The sequence below is a fragment of the Triticum urartu genome, chromosome 3A (assembly GCF_056163025.1).
Source record: "Triticum urartu cultivar PI428250 chromosome 3A, HENAU_Tu73, whole genome shotgun sequence".
NCBI lineage: Eukaryota > Viridiplantae > Streptophyta > Magnoliopsida > Poales > Poaceae > Triticum > Triticum urartu.
The window spans coordinates 745,380,314-745,401,389 of NC_141875.1; the positions used below are offsets into that span (position 1 = coordinate 745,380,314).

Sequence of the window (21,076 nt, forward strand, 5' to 3'; positions counted from 1 at the left end):
CATGCTTCAGGCCGGCATCCAAGACTTGATTATACTCCCTCCGGTCCTTTTTACTCTGCATATTAGAATTCTCTGGAGTCAAACTTCACAAAGTTTGACCGTATTTATATAAAAAAATATCAACATCTGCCATGCTAAAGTTATATAATATAAAACTTTAAGTCATGATACATCTAGTGATATTGATTTCAGATTGTGAATGTTGGCACTTTTTTCTAGAAAATTGGTCAAACTTTACAAGACTTGACTTCAGTCAAATCTTATATGCGAACTAAAAAGGACTGGAGGGAGTACTAGCTAGTGTGTTAAATTATGAATGTATCCTTTCCTCTGTCGGTTGGTTTGTTTCCACATGTTACCCAGATGCATATATATGGAGACCACAAGTTACAAATGAAGCTACAACATGGTAGTTGCTGACCTTCAAAAAACATGGTTAGTTGCTAGCATCAAACCAACAAGGGAAACAACAATGGAAATAAGCCTGCTGCTGATCGTTCTTGTGTTATGCTCCAGTGCTGCTACCCTAGTTACTTGTAGTAGCGCGGGGTTCCACATGGAGCTCACCCATGTTGATAGCAAGGACCCCTACCATGTCTTAATTACATCCATTACTCAACGGTAGTATAATCTAGTAAAATGCGACAATTACTAGCAGTAATGACCATGAACAACAATAATATCAGCCAGTTATGACACTAGTGTACTCCATATAAGCCGAGAGGAGGGCATCAGGCTAAGGGTTGAACTTCCTCACATTGTAACTTAGAGGAGGAGCAAAGAACATTACAGGAGTATTGCATTACAATCATCTAAGAGGGCCTGAGCATGTATAAACCCTTGAGTGTACTCACATCCTACTAACTGATAGATATGTTTGCCTCTACATTGACACCTGATAGTATTGTCAGGATTATATCCACAATAGTTGGAACCCACCATAGGGCAAGCATCTATCAACATCATGGTGCAGATGGTTTCTTCCTGGACTCCCGCTAGCAGCATCAGTTTCGGCGACCTTGAGTTCGCCATTGATGGCTCAAGATGGCATCTCGATGCTCCATTGAACATTTTTGATCTGCTGGCACACGGGAGCATCCATTACCGGGCCAATGAGTTGGGCTTTCTGAGCCTCCAACTCATATCTTCACAAAAGCCGGCTGGACTAGCGTCACGATATTGTAGGAAGCGCTCACTAGCGCCACGGCTGGACTAGCACCACCGTGGATAGCTTTGGGGCCCGGGGATTCAAGGCAGAAGTTTTCATGGTTGGCACACTGGCCCCACAGTCTAGTGTTCATGGGTCTGCACCATTCGATCCATCTGCTGCAGCTCGCAATGTTGCGACAGGGGACAGATAGTGTAGCTATCCGCAATTCACTCGGGGGGGAGCGGGAGTCTGCTGAGCAGCTTCTCAATACCCCAATCCCATGGGATTCACTAGATAACAAATCCCTTGATGCGGCATGCCATACCACCTTGGCGAAGCGTCCTCGTCTGGCGCTGATAGATTATCAATTAATTTTTCCTTAGTTTCAACGAGGGCATCTCTCCATGTTAGTAGTTTTGAATCATCTTTATGTTTTCTTTCATGTTGTTGGTAGTTTTAGTTCATAAAATTTGGTCTAGTAGATTTGTATTTGTGTCTTCAATTTTTTTAGACGTTGTTAAATTAATCATGCCATGCAAGAACAACACAATATATGTTAACAAGGTCCTTCCTCGGGGCAATGATTATGGATGCTCCTTCCCGAGATAGTACAACACCGGGCGCCGGTTCCCCCTCGTACTTGTTGGTTTCAAGTCATTATCGATTATAACATGTGGTGCCCCTCTCATTATATATGAGGCGAAGGTACAAGTGTCTGACCCTAGTACGACTCATACCCTTACCACTATTAATTACAACTCAAGTCCAGATGTAACCCCGTTGTATATATATTCGACACAAACTTGACAGAACGTAAATATTCTCCCTGACAAACTTTAATTCTTTTGTCTGCTACTCTTCACATTTTTTATTTGTCCTATATGATATGCACATCCGTGCATATTTGAAAAAAAGAATAGAAAAAGAGTACATTGCGAGCTTATAACAAATTGGACAGATTTACCTGGGAAGGGATGGCCGGGTGGATCAGTATGAGTCCAGACTCTAGCCAGTCAGGCCATGGCAAATCTATCTATTATATATTAAAAATAGTTGACGGGTTATTAACCAGAAAAAAGAGAATTAACTAAAAATTACCACATAAATTAGAAACATCGAACTGTTAATCCAATAGACAAAGTTTTTATAGCCATTAGATAAGACAAAAGTTAAAAAAAATTACCCACTCTTTAAGAAAAAAGAGTACAAAGTTGAGACATTTATTTTGAGACGAAGGAAGTACAATGCAAGACCGATTGATGCATGGACAATTTAGATCGAGATAAAGGCACACCTACGTTGTAGGTGTTTCATTTTTAACTGCTCCCATTAGCATCCACTACCAACTTCACGGCTGCTACCTATAGTGAATTTGGAAAGAAAGAAAAATGGATGCACAAAACCTGGTACAAGACATGCATACACCAGGCAAGAAGGATACGTGGGTCGATTCAAATATTATATGTGTAAGTTGTATCATATGAAGGAATAAAAACAATGTTGCTCGACAATAATAAAATACAAGAAACAAAAGAGCACGTTAATTATGATGTTCATTATGCAAAAGATGTCATTTCGGTTTTTTAAAGATACAGGTCATAAAAAAATGTGCGGAAATCCAAAATAACAAGGGTATGACATGAGTGAGGCAAGGTGATGTTTCCATAATCTTCAATCAATATAATTTTTTTATAGATGAAATCTCTAGGGAGACCTTGATAATATAATACGTACATATGAAAATAGATTAATGTTTGCGATGATTATTATCTAGGTGTCTAGACTGTACATTAACTCTAAACCCACATGTGCTTGGATCACTTTTTCATGCATAATTACAGTGGCTCAATTTGTTCGACCATAATATGCAAAAACAGCATGAGCAAGATAGAAAAGCAGGCTATGTGTATATGATGAGACTGAAGGATAAATTTTCTTTTGGTAAAACAGTTGTAAATAACAAATAATGACAAGTACGGTTGTACATTTTAGTTGCGAAAAATATGCCATGGTATTCAGAAGATAAGAATGTTATTACTACCCCGGATTGTTCCAATAGTTTCGTTCCAAGCACTTAATTAAGTTCATCACTAAAGAAAAAATATAACTGGAAAATACATAAATACCTCTCAACAGAAGAGATGTGCTTAGAAAACGATTTACATCTTCTATATGTCTCTTGGCTATTTTTAGAGGTTCTTGATTAATTTCAATCTTGCAATGAATATAATTTTTTTAATATTTACGACAGAAGAGATGTCACTTCTTACAAGATACGAAAACACCACCAGCGCAAAGTTTGATTAGTATAAAGTTCTAATATCCTCAACATTATGGGATATGAGAATGTTTGAAATTTTATTGTTGTCCATTGTATTGTTGTGTAGAAAATAAATTGAACTTTTCAGTTCAACTCACTTATATTCAGTTTGTGAAGCAAATTTTCTATTTTTATGTATGATTTACGCAATATGAAATTATATTGTTAAAAGATCATTTTGTAAGTGACACAAAATTGGGTCCCAATTCTTCTTTAGACAAATCGAGTAATATGTTCTTGAAATAAAATGCTAAGATATTGACTATGTAATTACATTTGAAAAATCCTAACCCACGCATCGAGCGGCCCACTTTGCTACTTCTATAATAGTAAGTCATAAATATCAGGAGGTTTATCGCCTCGAATAATCGACTAGCAGCCCTTGACAAAACACACACTAGGATCTGGCGACAAAATCCGAGCTTCTTGTAAAGGTCGACACTTGGAGAGATTAGAGATGCAACCCCAGCTGCTAGCTAGCTGCAAGGAAGTCCGCCCAATCCCACCCATGTATTAAATTATGGACGTATCATCCTCGATCCTCCGTCAGTTTGTTTGTTTCCACATGTTATCCTCATGCATATATATGGAGGCTACAACTTAAAAATTAAGCTATAACATTGTGAGGAGCTATAGCACCAAACCAACAAGGGAAACAACAATGGAAATAAGCCTGGTGCTGATCGTTCTTGTGTTGTGCTCCAGTGCTGCTACCCTAGTTACTTGTAGTAGCGCAGGGTTCCACATGGAGCTCACCCATGTTGATAGCAAGGGCGGCTACACCGCGGCGGAGCGCGTGCAGCGCGCCATGGCTAGCAGCCGGCAGCGCCTGGCGTCCTTTGTCGACGTGACCGCGCCAGTCCACTGGAATACCAGCCAGTACATCGCGGAGTACCTGATCGGCACCCCACCTCAGCGCGCCGAGGCACTCATCGACACCGGCAGCGACCTCATCTGGACGCAGTGCTCCACCTGCAAGCAATGCGTCAAGCAGGGCCTGCCCCTCTATAACGCATCCAAGTCGGACACCTTCCATCCCGTGTCATGCAACGACACATTGTGCCTGGCCAACCAGGAGCACTCGTGCCGCCGGGACGGCAGCTGCAATTTTGGGGCCTTCTACGGTGCCGGCGACGCCAGAGGGACCATCGACACCGAGGTCTTCGCCTTTCAAAACGGCTCGGCAAGGCTCACGTTCGGCTGCGTGGATTCGCTGTTCATCTCTCCGGGGTCCCTCGACGAGGCGTCCGGCCTCATAGGGCTTGGCCGCGGCCCCCTGTCGCTCGTCTCTCAAGCAGGCGCCAGCAAGTTCTCTTACTGCCACACCCCCTACCTTCGCAGTAACGCCACTGCCGGTGCCAGCAGCCACCTTTTTGTTGGCGCCTCTGCGAGCCTTAGCGGCGACAGCCCTGTGATGTCCATGTCTTTCGTGCAAGGCCCTAAAGAGGGCACATTCTACTACGTTCCACTTGTCGGGATAAGTGTGGGACAGACAAGGCTGCCCATCCCACCTGCGGTGTTCGCTCTGAAACAAAACGGCGGCGGCGGCGGTGTCATCGTCGACTCCGGCACCCCCACTACGGGTCTGGCCCACGGGGCGTATGGGCCCCTGCGCGAGGAGCTCCAGAGGCAGCTGAACGGGAACCTCGTGCCGCCACCCGCTGACAGTGAGATGGACCTGTGTGTGGCGGTGACGCAGGAAAAGAAAGTGCCGTCCATGGTGCTCCACTTCAGTGGCGGAGCCGACATGGTGCTGCCGCCGGAGAACTACTGGGTACCCCTAGACAGTTCCACGTCATGCATGGTCATGGAGAGATCCGACGACATGAGCGTCATCGGCAACTTCCAATTGCAGAACATCCACCTGCTCTACGACCTTGCCAAGGATGAGCTCTCTTTCCAAACAGCGGACTGCAGCAAACTCTGATCACCCACGTTTACTGTCACTGGAATAAATTTATTTCAACTCATGCATATGTGGAACTTCCATTGATATTGATGCTTCGAAGTTCGAATGGGTGTGATTTAGCATTTAGAAGTCAATCGATTTATATTTATGGGAATGTTTGGGTCACAGAACATCTACAGCGGGGCACTTCAAACTCGCCTCAAACGCCCGGACAAACGGCCCAGTCAATGACCGGTCAAAAAAAATCTGATCAGACGGGCACCTCAAACCGGCCTCAAACGCCCGGGTTGACTGACATCCCTCATATCCAGCTCAAGTATGGAGCGGATATGGGGAGGCCCGGGCACACGCACGGGTGCGTCCATCACGTCAGTTCCAGCCCATGCTAGCCCACCCGACGCCACATATATTCATCCCCATCTGCTCCTCGGACCAAATCCTAGCCACTTCACTCCACTCTACTCCACCACCAAAACTCCCATCCGGCGATCTCCGGCCTTCTCCGGCATGGCAGGCAGTGGATCTGACTCCGACCAGCATCGATCCGTCGGCTGAGGTGTCGTCTCGTGCAGGTCGGAGGAGGCAACGGCTATCCACATTGCACTCCGCCGCTCCCAGTAGGACAATGCCCGACCGAGGGTACGATCTGTCCGCCACGAGTCCATTGCATCGACGCACCGGATGTTCGGATCCTCTAGGGCAGATCATCGTGGTCCTCCTGGGAGCCTTCCAATCTACTTTTCGCCATCACCGGTCCGCCGGAGTATGGGTCCTACTAGGACCGGTGTGCCACCTTGGGAAGGAGAGGTTGAGGGCCGCTGAGGCCCGACTCGCTGCTGACATGGCGACAACGGAGGCGAATGATGCGGCAGCGCACGCTGCCGCAGAGGAGAAATTCATCCGCGCCTGCATTTTAAGAAGCGGCAACGGAGGAACAAGCGCTCTCTCGCCCAAGAGCAGAGTGGGGCATTCCTTGAAATGGCCAGTGTGCCCCCCAAGTAGGAGAAGGAGGATAGCGACGGGTCGGACAACTCCGACGATGAGCAGATCCGGCTTGATCCATACTGCGTTTTTGACCGCTACTTCGGGAAGAAGGACGTCAAGGGCACTGGGAAGGGTAAGGGCAGTCGTGGATGTTCTTGTAAATAGGTAGCATGTAGGTAAAAATGACAAATTTTGGTAGTCCGATGACATGTCCTGACGTAGTAGCCGGACGATGTGTGTAATGCATCATTATGTAGTTGCATGAATTTGTATGAATTTTTGTATGCTAATTGAGGTGTCTGATTGTGAGAAGGGAACGATTATGCTAGTACTACTACTATTCCATCTGGGAACGAAAATTGTTTCGTGGAAATCATGTCATGAAAACTCCGTGGAAACCATGCTTGATACTTGCAGAATAACTCTAAAAAAATGCGGTATGTTAGAAAGGTCTTGTACTATGAAGTATAAACATGTTCTGTTCAAAGTATGAAACCATGTTCATTTGGGAGCTAGAGAAGGAAAAAATATGCATAAACAACAATGTCGTACAATTTGTCACTATTCAGTGATGACTTTGGTCATACCTCCTACAGTTGATTAAGATTCCAACTTCAAATTTTAAACCCTCGAAGAACCTCACCTTCCGCACATATTGTATATTTAAAAAACAATTAAACTTTGACAAATACATTTCATTTGGTTTTCAACTTTATTTGAATTTAATTTGTGCTCATCTTTCCCCAAAGTCAAGTATTAACTCCAAGGTATTTACAAGGTCTAGTTTAATTAATTAAACATTTTGCATTAGTTTTATTTAAATTAAACCTATGGTTTCAAAGTTATAATCAAATTGTGTTTGAATTAAATTCAAATATCATTTGAATTTCCTAAAGTCGACTAATAACCGAAGTCCATATTACTGTCAAATATCATAATTGTCTTACGCACATATGAACTAAAGTATTCTGAGTTGAAACTATATTTCTCTAGGCTCAATTTTCAAAAAAGAGTCAATTTATTTTGATTTTAATTTGCATGTTATGCCCTATTTAAATTTGAATTCATTCTGTTTGAATTTAAAATTTAAATTATTCAAAAGTAAAATGTTTCTGTACAGGGTGACAGTACATTTCATGAGGTTCGTTTTGCAAAGTGAATCACTCAATTTGGATATGTAAATAATTAGTTGTGAGTGTTTTAAGTTCGGGGGTTTTCTTTAAAATTTTGTTTTGGCAATTTGGACATATAATTCCTGCACTTATATTGCCCATTTGAATTTGAATTTGGTTTCAACCTCAAATGTGTTTCAAATTCATTTTAGAAAAAAATCCAGAGGGTCAAGGTCATTGTTTGGATTTGTGGAATTCATCTTCCTGCTAAAATAATTGCAAAGCCATTTCAAATATTTTCCCTTTCATTTTTGAATTGTTTTCACAATGAATCCAACTCAAGTCATTTTAGGGAAACATAAATTGGCTTGGTTATTCTTGGGACTTATTAAGGTTAGCGTTGTGCCTAATAATATTATAAATGGTTTGGTTTCTACCAAGACTTGCTAGGATTTCAACTTGTGACAGTGGGATTTTATCCTTTCTAGGCAACAATCGAGCAAAACAAAGTCAAACACAAGCAATCCTAGATATTTCCTAGCAAATTTTTTATTCCCTATGAATTCTTTTAACATACCTGATTTGGAAAAAATTTGGGATGTGACAATAAGGAAGTCCGCCCAATCCCATTCAAGGTTCAGGCCGGCACCGAAGACTTGATTATACTAGCTAGTGTAGCTAGTGTATTAAATTATGAATGTATCATAATCGATCCTTCATCAGCTGGTTTGTTTCTACATATTATCCAGACTAACTACATACTCGTGCGTTGCTACATGATAGAACAATATTTGAAAAATGGTGTCATGCGACCGATTGTACTCGATCGTCATCATTGTCTTCGAACATCAATACCCGCTCATCCTCTAGTGAGCGACCATCGAGTGTGTGTACGTCCTGCGGACCATGACCGCCATCCATCTGGGCGAACGCTTGGTCGCCCATGTCGCGAGGGCTTGTTGGTCATTGTCCATGGTATCAAGCATTGGTCTGCCATGCGCTAAGAGCCTACTAGTACTCGCCAATGTCAGCAAAAGTCTGGTGGCCTTCCTCACCCACGAGCACTTTTAAACTGATTCCGCGCGAAGAAAATCCCTACTCCCTCATCCGTATATATAGGGCCTAATAAATTTTTCGAGGTTGGCTTTGACTATTGATAAGAAATAAAGTTTATGAGATGTATGATACGAAAATTATATCATTAGATACTCCTTCATTTTTATAATTTTTGATTGTTTCATGCTATTATCGTATCAATCTTGGATGTTTTATATACATTTACAATCAACTTTATATCATTTTGTGGTACTAACCTACTAACTTACAATCAACTTTATACCATTTGGAGATTTTTTTTATGGCAATAAGAGACACTGTAAGCTTCAGGAGGACACGAGAAGATGGAGGAGTGGCCCACTAGGCACCAAGGCGCGCCACAGGCCCCTGGCGTGCCCTTGTGGGTAGTGGGGCACACGAGCCTCCGTTTGACCTAACTCCGCCTCTATAAATACTCTAAAATCAGGAAACCTACCAGGGAGGCCATGAAATACTTTTTCCGCCACTGCAAGCCTCTGCTCTCGAGAAATCCCATCTAGAGGCCTTCTCCGGTACTCCACCGGAGGGGAAAACGATCCTGGAGGGGTTCTTCATCATCCTTGCTGCCCCTCCGATGATGCGTAAGTAGTTTACCACATACCTATAGGCCCATCGTTAGTATCTAGATGACTTCTCTTCTCTCTTTTTTATTCTCAATACAATGTTCTCCTCGTTGTTCTTGGAAATCTATTTGATGTAATAACTTTTGGTGGTGTGTTTGCTGGGATCCGATGAATTGTGAGGTTATAGTCAGATATATCCGTGAATATTGTTTGGGTTTCTCTGAACTCTTTTATGCATGATTAATATAGCTTCATATTTCTTCTCAGATTTATTGGTTTGGTTTGGCCAACTACATTGATTTATCTTGTCAAGGGAAGATGTGCTTTGTAATGGGTTCCATCTTGCGGTGCTTAATCCCAGTGATAGAAGGGGACATGATATGTATGTATCGTTGCTATTAAGGGTAAAAAAGATGGGGTTTATTCATACATGAGTTTATCTTGTCTACATCATGTCTTCTTAATGCATTACTCCATTTTTTCATGAACTTGATACACTAGATGCATGGTGGATAGCGGTCGATGTGTGCAGTAATAGTAGTAGATGCAGAATCATTTTGGTCTACTAATCCTGGACGTGATGCCTATGTATGATCATTGCCTTGGATATCGTCATAATTATTTGCTTTTCTATCAATTGCCCAACCGTAATTTGTTTGTCCATTCTATGCTATTTTCTCGAGAGAAGCCTCTAGTGAAATCTATGGCCCCTGGGTCTATCTTTTATCATATAAAAATCCTAAATATACATTGCTAAAATTTATTTTATTTATTATTTTTGTTAGATCTATCTATCAAATACCTTGCTCGTAATTGTTGAGGGATTGACAACCCCTCTACGCGTTGGGTTGCAAGTATTTGTTGTTGTGTGCAAGTGTTGTTTACATATTGTTGCTTGGTTCTCCTATTGGATTGATAACTTTGGTTTCATACCTGAGGGAAATACTTATCTCTACTGTACTGCATCATCTTCTCCCTTCGAGGAAATCAGAGGCAATCCCAACACAGCTCACAAGTAGCACTGGTGTAACATGCATGTCATATATTATTGTATTGTTCTAACACATGGCCAAAGCCTAGAAAAACACATAGACCTTATATAAGAATGGAGGGAGAAACTCTAATTATCTGTAAGGCTAATTAATTGACTAACTAATTAATAAGTTGCATTAATAACTTAATTTTGAGATTGATTCGATGCAAAAAAATCCTATTTAAATGCATTACTCTGTTTCTAATTTTTGCATTAATGGTTGTCGGCGAAGGACTATACACATATTCGTATTGAATAATAGAGATTCGACATGAAAAAATCCACTTTTAAATGGACCTAATGAATTGTTCATGTAATTAACCGTCTAGCTGATTTATTGTATTAATGATGTGATTTTCAAATGGATTCGGAGCTAGTTTTTAAAATTGTTTCCAGACTAATGGCTATATGGTTGATTCAGTATGATTAATTTTCTGCCTAACTCATTAATTGTTTTATTAACTGGAAAATAGGTACACTTCTAAGGCTGGTCGTAATAGAAGTATCATAGTTAGTATCATGCATGCCAACTAGGCAATTTTGATGAGGTGTCATGGAATTAAATGAAAAAAGAGAGGATTGAGTATCATGCTATCATGATACCATATCATAATAAATGCTATGGTAGTATGTGTCATGCATAATAATAAATAAAGTACTACATGATACTATTCTATGATACTGTGCGTTAGGGAGGTAGTATTATACACTAATATTATATGCATGATACTATTATATGATACTACCCATTACAACCAGCCTAATTATCTATAGACCTCATTATTAGCCTTCATATTAATGAATTGATTTTTCAGTTGATTCAGCACAAAAAATCCCTATTTAATTAGATCTATTTACTTGCACATTTAATTAACTTTTTGTGTAATTGATTGCATTAATATCTTGATTTTTAAATTGATTCGTCCTCTGTTTCTATTTCTTTGCATTAGTGGTTGTGTGCGAACAACTACATACTCATTCACCTTTAATAGTAGAGATGCATATGTATGTATGGAGGCCACGAGTTGCAAATTAAGCTATAACATGGTGAGGAGGCAGCACCAAACCAACGAGTGAAACAATGAAATTAAGCCTGGTGCTGATCGTTGTTGTGTTGTGCTCCATTGCTGCTACCCTAGTTACTTTGTAGTAGCGCAGGGTTCCACATGGAGCTCACCCATGTTGATGGCAAGGGGAGCTACACCACAGCGGAGCGCGTGCAGCGCGCCATGGCCAACAGCCGGCAGCGTCTGGCGTCCTTTGCTGACGTGAGCGTGCCAGTACATCACCGGGCAAAGTAAAACAAAATATTGGCATGGCCTTTGTTGCTATAAATTTTTTCTCCCGTTGCAACGCACGGGCCTTTTGCTAGTAGTATTTAAAACCATGATTCTCAAAGTAAAACAAAAGTGTAACCAATGGCTCGGGTCAACGATCTAACTCTAGTTTTTTTTTTTTTTTTGAGGTGCTCGATCAACTCTAGTGAGTACGTACTGTTCCGCAGGAACTCCCACTAGAAGAACTAAAAGAAAAAAGAAAAACCCAACTGGGCCGTAGAGCGGAGGGAGGGAGGCGGCGAGGGTTAGGGCTAACAGGGATAGACCAATTTCTTGTGACCGCTTGCTAAAAGCTATTACCCTGGTGTTAACGAGAAGTTTTTTTTTTTGAAAGGACAAAAATTGAAGTTAGCTCAATTGGTACGATGTTCGGGCCTGTTGGTGATAGATTTAATGCTTAGGTGGTCACCCCTTTTCTAATCCTGAAAGGATCCCAGAATTATTTTTTTTCTACCTGTGGAGCAGGCCCAGCAGCTCCACCGTAGGCTAGGGCCGAGTAGCGTAGTCCAGCCCGAAGCAGACGTAGCTGTGGCATGAAACAAAAAAAAAAGAGAAATTAGTAATTAAGGAGTACTCGTTGCAAAGAACACTCCACTTTTCCAGGTCACGACAAGTGGCGCACATGCAGCGGGTCACTTGTCGCAACCTGAGAGTTTTCCCTTTTTTCGTAGATCCGTTTATTCAAAACGTTTTCTCTTAAACTGTGCGTCCAAATCTCAAACCATTTTCACCATTGGATTCCTCGCATCGAGATCTTCAAAACTAGATCCCATGTTGATAGGTTTTGACGAACTTTTTTTCACAAAAAAAACCGGACGAAAAAAACCGGGCGAAAAAACCGAACCAGGAGCACGGTTTTTTTCCTGTATGAAAGAGGCACGTCCGTGCCTCTCGCGAAATCACAACCGTGCCTCTCGTGAAAGCAAAACCATGACTCCCGGGAAGAAAAAAAAACAGAAAACGCGTATTTTTTCCTTTCCGAGAGGCACGTCCGTGACTCTCGCGAAAGCACAACCGTACCTCTCGCGAAAGCAAAACCGTGACTCTCGGAAAAGAAAAAAAAAACAGAAATGCGTATTTTTCCCTTTCCGAGAGGAACGGCCGTGACTCTTGCGAAAGCACAACCGCGCCTCTCGCAGAAGCAAAACCGTCACTCTCGCGAAAGAAAAAAAACAGAAAACGCGTTTTGTTTTTCCCTTTCCAAGAGGCACGGCCGTGACTCGCGGAAGCACAACCGTGCCTCTCGCGGAAGCAAAACGTGACTCTTGCAAAAGAAAAAAAACAGAAAATGCGTTTTTGTTTCCGTTTCCGAAAGGCACGGCCGTGACTCTCGCTAAAGCACAACCATGCCTCTCGCAGAAGAAAAACCGTGACTTTTGCGAAAAAAAAACTGATTTTTTTCATGCAAAAATTATTTTTTTTTGAAATTATTTTTTTGATCGAAAATCTAAGAAACAATGGGTGAAAACCAAAACGTGGAAAAAAACCCGGGAAAACGCGTGCGGAAAATATAAAAAAAACCGGAGGAAGCGTCCAGAGCACGACACGTGGCGAATGGCTGAGAGCGCGCCAAGTGGCGCTGATCGTTGCGAGGCTCCCGAAGAAGCGCTCGTTAACTAGTTGCTCTCCAAAAAAAGGCCAGAGAGATGAGGAAATCAATAATTGAGGAGTACTCTTTACAAAGATCACTCCCACTTCTAACGACAAGTGACGCACTGCATGCGCGCTACTTCTTGCAATCTTGGAGTCTCCCTTTTCTCGTACATTTTTATCTCATAAATTGTGCATCCAAATTTTGAACCGGTCTCATTGTTGCATTCCTCATGTCGAGATCTTCAAAACTAGATCCCATGTTGCTAGTTTTCGATAAAAAAAAATTCATGAAAAAACATAGCTGGGAGTTTTTTTTCATTTCCAAAGAGGCATTACTGTGCCTCTCACGGAATCAAATCCATATCCTCACGAGCAGTAAATCCACACCTCTCACAAAAGGAAAAAAAACTCATTTTTTTCACTTTCCGAGAGACATGACTATGGCTCTGGTGGGAAAAAAGAAAAGGCATTGTTTGCGTTTTTTTTGAAATTTGTTTGGGTCCAGAACCTAAGAAAAACTTCTGGAATACCGAAGAGCCAAAAACATCGAAAAAAATCATCTAAAAGCAAAAAACACATACAAAAAAATAAAAAGGGATATCCGCAAGGAGTGTCCATAACGAGATACGTGGCGGCGGCTAAGAGCGCGCCAACTGGCACGCTCCCAGCCCTCCCAAAGTGACCCTTGCGGGCGCTACCGAAGGAGTACTCGCTTATTAGTTGCTCTCGACAGACCATGTGTACTGTATGGCCAATCCTATTCGGTGCGCAGGTCACTAACCAGCGACCTAGCACGCCTGAATCCTATTTAGCACCTGCTGCGCCATTTAAAGGTGTTCCCACGAAGCAGCCCACACCCCTTCTATACTAGACTCGGCCCAATTATTTTTTTCCCGTCTGCTCTCAGCATGCAGGCGATGTCGGGAGCTCCTAATGCAGTCTAGTTTTGGGAAGCTCCTAGTCTAGTTGTGGGAAGCTCCTAGTCCGGTTTTCATTTGGTTTTCCTACCAGTTTTTTCTTTCTTGTTCTATTCGTTTCTTTTACTTTTTTATTTTTCGTATGTACTTTTTACTTTCTATTGAAATTTTCATGATTTTTTTTCTGAAAAACTACTACAAAAGGTCAAATCCTTGGACGTGCAAACTTTTATTCGAACTCATGAACTTTTTCTTAAACATGTAAAAAAATTCAAGTTCGTGAATTTGAAAATTTACGAACTTTTTACAACTTTTGTGAACTACTTTTGGTTTTGCATTTTTCAGATAATGTATTTCAGAAGTCAATGGTGAAATTGGTTAACAGTAAACTATTCAATGGTAAGGTTCGACTAGAAGTTTGCCAATGTGTCTCCCACCGAGTGAGGTAAAAAAATTTTAGCGAGCGAGATAATTTCATGAGAGAGAGCGACTAGGACGGTGATGGGCTGCGGCTCATCTAGTGGAGCGCCCGAGCACCGTTTACACAAATGGGCGTACTGCCCCCCGCCCCCTCCAACAACGAACACATTTTGAACCTCTCCAGACCAGAATTTTCTAGTATTTTTTGCGCTTTTCATTTTGAACCTATGTGTGGCGGTGGCGCAAGAAAAGACAGTGCCGTCCATGGTGCTACACTTCAATGGCGGAGCGGACATGTTGCTGCTGCCGGAGAACTACTGGGTGCCGCTGGACAATTCCAACGGCATAAGCATCATTGGCAACTTCCAGTTGCAGAACATGCACCTGCTGTACGACCTTGCCAAGGACGAGCTATCTTTACAAACTGCTGACTGCAGCTCACTGTGATCACATGTCCGTTCCCCAGGAACTCACAGCTGGTGTGCCTAATAGGGAGGGACGACTTTCATTTGACCGCTTTGTTACAGGCTATTACCATGTGGTTAACAAAAATTTAAGTTAGCTCAACCGGTATGACGTTGGGACCTAATCGTGATAGATTCAATCCTGGTATTTCCTATTGGGCGTCTTCAGTGCCAGTTAACGTTCATTTTGTTAACTGACGCGGAAGACGCTTTTACCTGGGCCGGCTCATATATGATTTCATTTTCTCTAAACTCGCAAAAAAAAATTCAGGACACAGGCTTCGAACCCGCGACCTCAACGCACCAATAGTCAGATCTGCTGAAACCACAAGGTACTGACCTTAATCTGTAATGTGAGGTTTATATGAATCAATTTGGAGGTTCTAGATCAGTTCTATATGACATGCAGTCTGGGAAAGTTTAGCTAATAAACTAGTTCACTTCATTATGACAAGACCAACCTTAGTCCCATGCATCAAGTTGATATTTTTTATATTCCCTTTTCATGTAGGATGGCGTACCACAGTGCAGTGCACTTAAATCATGGCGACATGTTTAACATTTAATCTGGCACAACAAGTTTGGAGGGAGGAACCTTGGTGTGAGAACCCGCCCGAGTTGGTAACCCAACGTTTTTACTTACGATTTGTCGCTCCTCTTCTTTGCCTGGCCTTTAGCTTCTTTCTTGTCCCATCTTAGATTTCACTGTTAGGATATAGGGATCCAATTCTTTGTGAACTGTTTGCTAGGGTCAGACTAGAGCTGAGTGTTGAAGAAAAATTTGTAGTAAGGTTGGAAGTAAGGTATGACGCGGGTACAGGCCCTAGGTCATTCTGCTCGATGACCCCCCTGGCAAAGGCTTATGCTTGGGGGAACTACAAGAAAATGGTCGGTGAATCTTGCATCAAGATCGTTGTTATATATATGTACTGGTAGAATCGCAGGTCGCTAGGCTGCAACAGCCATAACTCCGGAGCCGTTGTGAGCGATCTAACGATCTCAGATCATGACGTATTACAAGAAAAGGCATAGGGAGAGTCCTCTACCTTCGGCCTACAAGGTATGAATGTTGCTAGGATTCAAATACATTATTATTATTATTATTATTATTATTATTATTATTATTATTATTACAACAGGTTATAACCTGGATGTACGGGCAGAAATACAACAAACAACAACCTACGTACACACCTTGAATGGGAGCATGAAGATAAACAGACAGCACACCCGCAAAGAAAAAGACACATGCAAGATCAAACATCGACAACTTCAAGCACATGGATACTTGTGTCCATCTGGAGTTCAAGATTAGATCTTGATGATGAAGTCATAGATATGCTTGCTGACCTCCTAGGCCCTCTCCTGCTGGATAAAATGGCCAGCGCCAGGGATGACGACCACCCACTAGTAGAAAACAGGGCTATGGTCCAGGCCGGCTCAGCCCATTAGTCCCGGTTCAGTCTAGAACCGGGACTAATGTGAGCATTGGTCCCGGTTCGTGCGGCTAAGGCATTAGTCCCGGCTCACTCGGGCCCTTTAGTCCCGGTTTAAGACATGAACCGGGAATAAAGGGTGCGATGACCTTTAGTCCCGGTTCGTGCCTCAAACCGGGACTAAAGATTAGACCTTTAGTCCCGGTTTGAGGTACGAACCGGGACTAATGGGGTTGAGACCTTTAGTCCCGGCTCGTGCCACGAACCGGTATTAAAGGTCCCATTTTCAAACTCTACCCCCCCCCCCCCCCCCGCCCCCCGTGGATCGCCTTTTCAGTTTAAAAAAAATAAAAGAAAATAATGGAAATGTCAAAAAAATAAAAGAAAATAAGTTTCTCATATATGTGGTCTAGTTGTTGGGAAAATTTGCAAATTTGAATTTTGACTTTATTTGCAAAATCTCTCTGAAATTTGTAAAAATGGGCATAACTTTTGCATACTAACTCGGATGAACAAGTTTTCTATATGAAAAATCATCTACTCGAAAGGTTACATCCAAATCTCAAACCATTTTCACCATTGGATTCCTCGCGTCGAGATCTTCAAAACTAGATCCCATGTTGATCGGTTTTTACGAACTTTTTTTCACGAAAAAAACCGGACGAAAAAGACCGGGCGAAAAAACCGAACCAGGAGCACGATTTTTTTCCTGTATGAAAGAGGCACGTCCGTGCCTCTCGCGAAATCACAACCGTGCCTCTCGTGAAAGCAAAACCATGACTCCCGGGAAAAAAAGACAGAAAACGCGTATTTTTTCCTTTCCAAGAGGCACGTCCGTGACTCTCGCGAAAGCACAACCGTGCCTCTCGCGAAAGCAAAACCGTGACTCTCGGGAAAGAAAAAAAACAGAAATGCGTATTTTTCCCTTTCCGAGAGGAACGGCCGTGACTCTTGCGAAAGCACAACCGTGCCTCTCACAGAAGCAAAACCGTCACTCTCGCGAAAGAAAAAAAAACAGAAAACGCATTTTGTTTTTCCCTTTCCAAGAGGCACGGCCGTGACTCTCGCGGAAGCACAACCGTGCCTCTCGCGGAAGCAAAACGTGACTCTTGCGAAAGAAAAAAAAAACAGAAAACGCGTTTTTGTTTCCGTTTCCGAAAGGCACGGCCGTGACTCTCGCTAAAGCACAACCATGCCTCTCCCAGAAGAAAAACCGTGACTTTTGCGAAAAAAACTGATTTTTTTCATGCAAAAAATTATTTTTTTTGAAATTATTTTTTGATCGAAAATCTAAGAAAAGATTGGGCGAAAACCAAAACATGGAAAAAACCCGGGAAAACGCGTGCGGAAAAATATAAAAAAACCGGAGGAAGCGTCCAGAGCACGACACGTGGCGAATGGCTGAGAGCGCGCCAAGTGGCGCTGATCGTTGCGAGGCTCCCGAAGAAGCGCTCGTTAACTAGTTGCTCTCCAAAAAAAGGCCAAAGAGATGAGGAAATCAATAATTGAGGAGTACTCTTTACAAAGATCACTCCCACTTCTAACGACAAGTGACGCACTGCATGCGCGCTACTTCTTGCAATCTTGGAGTTTCCCTTTTCTCGTACATTTTTATCTCATAAATTGTGCATCCAAATTTTGAACTGGTCTCATTGTTGCATTCCTCATGTCGAGATCTTCAAAACTAGATCCCATGTTGCTAGTTTTCGATAAAAAAAATTTCATGAAAAAACATAACTGGGAGTTTTTTTCATTTCCAAAGAGGCATTACTATGCCTCTCACGGAATCAAATCCATATCCTCACGAGCAGTAAATCCACACCTCTCACAAAAGGAAAAAAACTCATTTTTTTCACTTTCCGAAAGACACGACTATGGCTCTGGTGGGTAAAAAGAAAAGGCATTTTTTGTGTTTTTTTTTAAATTTGTTTGGGCCCAGAACCTAAGAAAAACTTCTGGAATACCGAAGAGCCAAAAACATCGAAAAAAATCATCTAAAAGCAAAAAACACATACAAAAAAATAAAAAGGGATATCCGGAAGGAGTGTCCATAACGAGATACGTGGCGGCGGCTAAGAGCGCGCCAACTGGTACGCTCCCAGCCCTCACAAAGTGACCCTTGCGGGCGCTACCGAAGGAGTACTCGCTTATTAGTTGCTCTCGACAGACCATGTGTACTGTATGGCCAATCCTATTCGGTGCGCAGGTCACTAACCAGCGACCTAGCACGCCTGAATCCTATTTAGCACCTGCTGCGCCATTTAAAGGTGTTCCCACGAAGCAGCCCACACCCCTTCTATACTAGACTCGGCCCAATTTTTTTTTTCCCGTCTGCTCTCAGCATGCAGGCGATGTCGGGAGCTCCTAATGCAGTCCAGTTTTGGGAAGCTCCTAGTCTAGTTGTGGGAAGCTCCTAGTCCGGTTTTCATTTGGTTTTCCTACCAGTTTTTTCTTTCTTGTTCTATTTGTTTCTTTTACTTTTTTATTTTTCGTATGTACTTTTTACTTTCTATTGAAATTTTCATGGTTTTTTTTTGAAAAACTACTACAAAGGGTCAAATCCTTGGACGTGCAAACTTTTATTCGAACTCATGAACTTTTTCTTAAACATGTAAAAAAATTCAAGTTCGTGAATTTTTCAAATTTACGAACTTTTTACAACTTTTGTGAACTACTTTTGGTTTTGCATTTTTCAGATAATGTTTTTCAAAAGTCAATGGTGAAATTGGTTAACTGTAAACTATTCAATGGTAAGGTTCGACTAGAAGTTTGCCAATGTGTCTCCCACCGAGTGAGGTAAAAAAATTTGAGCGAGCGAGATAATTTCATGAGAGAGAGCGACTAGGACAGTGATGGGCTGCGGCTCATCTAGTGGAGCGCCCGAGCACCGTTTACACAAATGGGCGTACTGCCCCCCGCCGCCTCCAACAACGAACACATTTTGAACCTCTCCAGACCAGAATTTTCTAGTATTTTTTGCGCTTTTCATTTTGAACCTATGTGTGGCGGTGGCGCAAGAAAAGACAGTGCCGTCCATGGTGCTACACTTCAATGGCGGAGCGGACATGTTGCTGCTGCCGGAGAACTACTGGGTGCCGCTGGACAATTCCAACGGCATAAGCATCGTTGGCAACTTCCAGTTGCAGAACATGCACCTGCTGTACGACCTTGCCAAGGACGAGCTATCTTTACAAACTGCTGACTGCAGCTCACTGTGATCACATGTCCGTTCCCCAGGAACTCACAGCTGGTGTGCCTAATAGGGAGGGACGACTTTCATTTGACCGCTTTGTTACAGGCTATTACCATGTGGTTAATAAAAATTTAAGTTAGCTCAACCCGTATGACGTTGGGACCTAATCGTGATAGATTCAATCCTGGTATTTCCTATTGGGCGTCTTCAGTGCCAGTTAACGTTCATTTTGTTAACTGACGCGGAAGACGCTTTTACCTGGGCCGGCTCATATATGATTTAATTTTCTCTAAACTCGCAAAAAAAATTCAGGACACAGGCTTCGAACCCGCGACCTCAACGCACCAACAGTCAGATCTGCTGAAACCACAAGGTACTGACCTTAATCTGTAATGTGAGGTTTATATGAATCAATTTGGAGGTTCTAGATCAGTTCTATATGACATATGCAGTCTGGGAAAGTTTAGCTAATAAAATAGTTCACTTCATTATGACAAGACCAACCTTAGTCCCATGCATCAAGTTGATATTTTTTATATTCCCTTTTTATGTAGGATGGCGTACCACAGTGCGGTGCACTTAAATCATGGCGACACGTTTAACATTTAATCTGGCACAACAAGTTTGGAGGGAGGAACCTTGGTGTGAGAACCCGCCCGAGTTGGTAACCCAACGTTTTTACCTACGATTTCTCCCTCCTCTTCTTTGCCTGGCCTTTAGCTTCTTTCTTGTCCCATCTTAGATTTCACTGTTAGGATATAGGGATCCAATTCTTTGTGAACTGTTTGCTAGGGTCAGACTAGAGTTGAGTGTGGAAGAAAAATCTGTAGTAAGGTTGGAAGTAAGGTATGACGCGGGTACAGGCCCTAGGTCATTCTGCTCGATGACCCCCCTGGCAAAGGCTTATGCTTGGGAGAACTACAAGAAAATGGTCGGTGAATCTTGCATCAAGATCGTTGTTATATATATGTAATGGTAGAATCGCAGGTCGCTAGGCTGCAACAGCCATAACTCCGGAGCCGTTGTGAGCGATCTAACGATCTCAGATCATGACGTATTACAAGAAAAGGCATAGGGAGAGTCCTCTACCTTCGGCCTACAAGGTATGAATGTTGCCAGGATTCAAACACATTATTATTATTATTATTATTATTATTATTATTATTATTATTATTATTATTATTACAACAGGTTATAACCTGGATGTACGGGCAGAAATACAACAACCTACGTACACACCTTGAATGGGAGCATGAAGATAAACAGACAGCACACCAGCAAAGAAAAAGACACATGCAAGATCAAACATCGACAACTGCAAGCACATGGATACTTGTGTCCATCTGGAGTTCAAGATTAGAACTTGATGATGAAGTCATAGATATGCTTGCTGACCTCCTGGGCCCTCTCCTGCTGGATAAAATGGCCAGCGCCAGGGATGACGACCACCCACTAGTAGAAAACAGGGCTATGGTCCAGGCCGGCTCAGCCCATTAGTCCCGGTTCAGTCTAGAACCGGGACTAATGTGAGCATTGGTCCCGGTTCGTGC

General features: G+C 42.5%; 1 protein-coding gene across 2 annotated transcripts; it reads left to right on the top strand.

The window, feature by feature from the left end:
* Nucleotides 1–472: 472 nt before the first annotated feature.
* On the top strand, nt 473–5,397 carry LOC125549585 (aspartic proteinase nepenthesin-1-like). Of its 2 annotated transcripts, XM_087545728.1 has the most exons (2): nt 473–549; nt 4,203–5,397. In XM_087545728.1, exons 1-2 carry the CDS (start codon nt 473–475, stop codon nt 5,395–5,397), a joined length of 1,272 nt encoding a protein of 423 aa, XP_087401854.1. The 2 variants fall into 2 exon arrangements, with proteins under 2 accessions (XP_087401854.1, XP_087401855.1); XM_087545729.1 differs by lacking the exon at nt 473–549 and having other exon boundaries at nt 4,132–5,397.
* The last annotated feature ends 15,679 nt before the right edge of the window (nt 5,398–21,076 follow it).

Bases quoted from the DNA above. Each gene is read 5' to 3' on its own strand.
- LOC125549585 (XM_087545728.1), top strand. From the start codon at position 473: ATGGAAATAAGCCTGCTGCTGATCGTTCTTGTGTTATGCTCCAGTGCT. The intron at 550-4,202 runs GTTCCACATGGA...TACTTGTAGTAG, and splicing joins GTTACTTGTAGTAGCGCGGG to CGCAGGGTTCCACATGGAGC.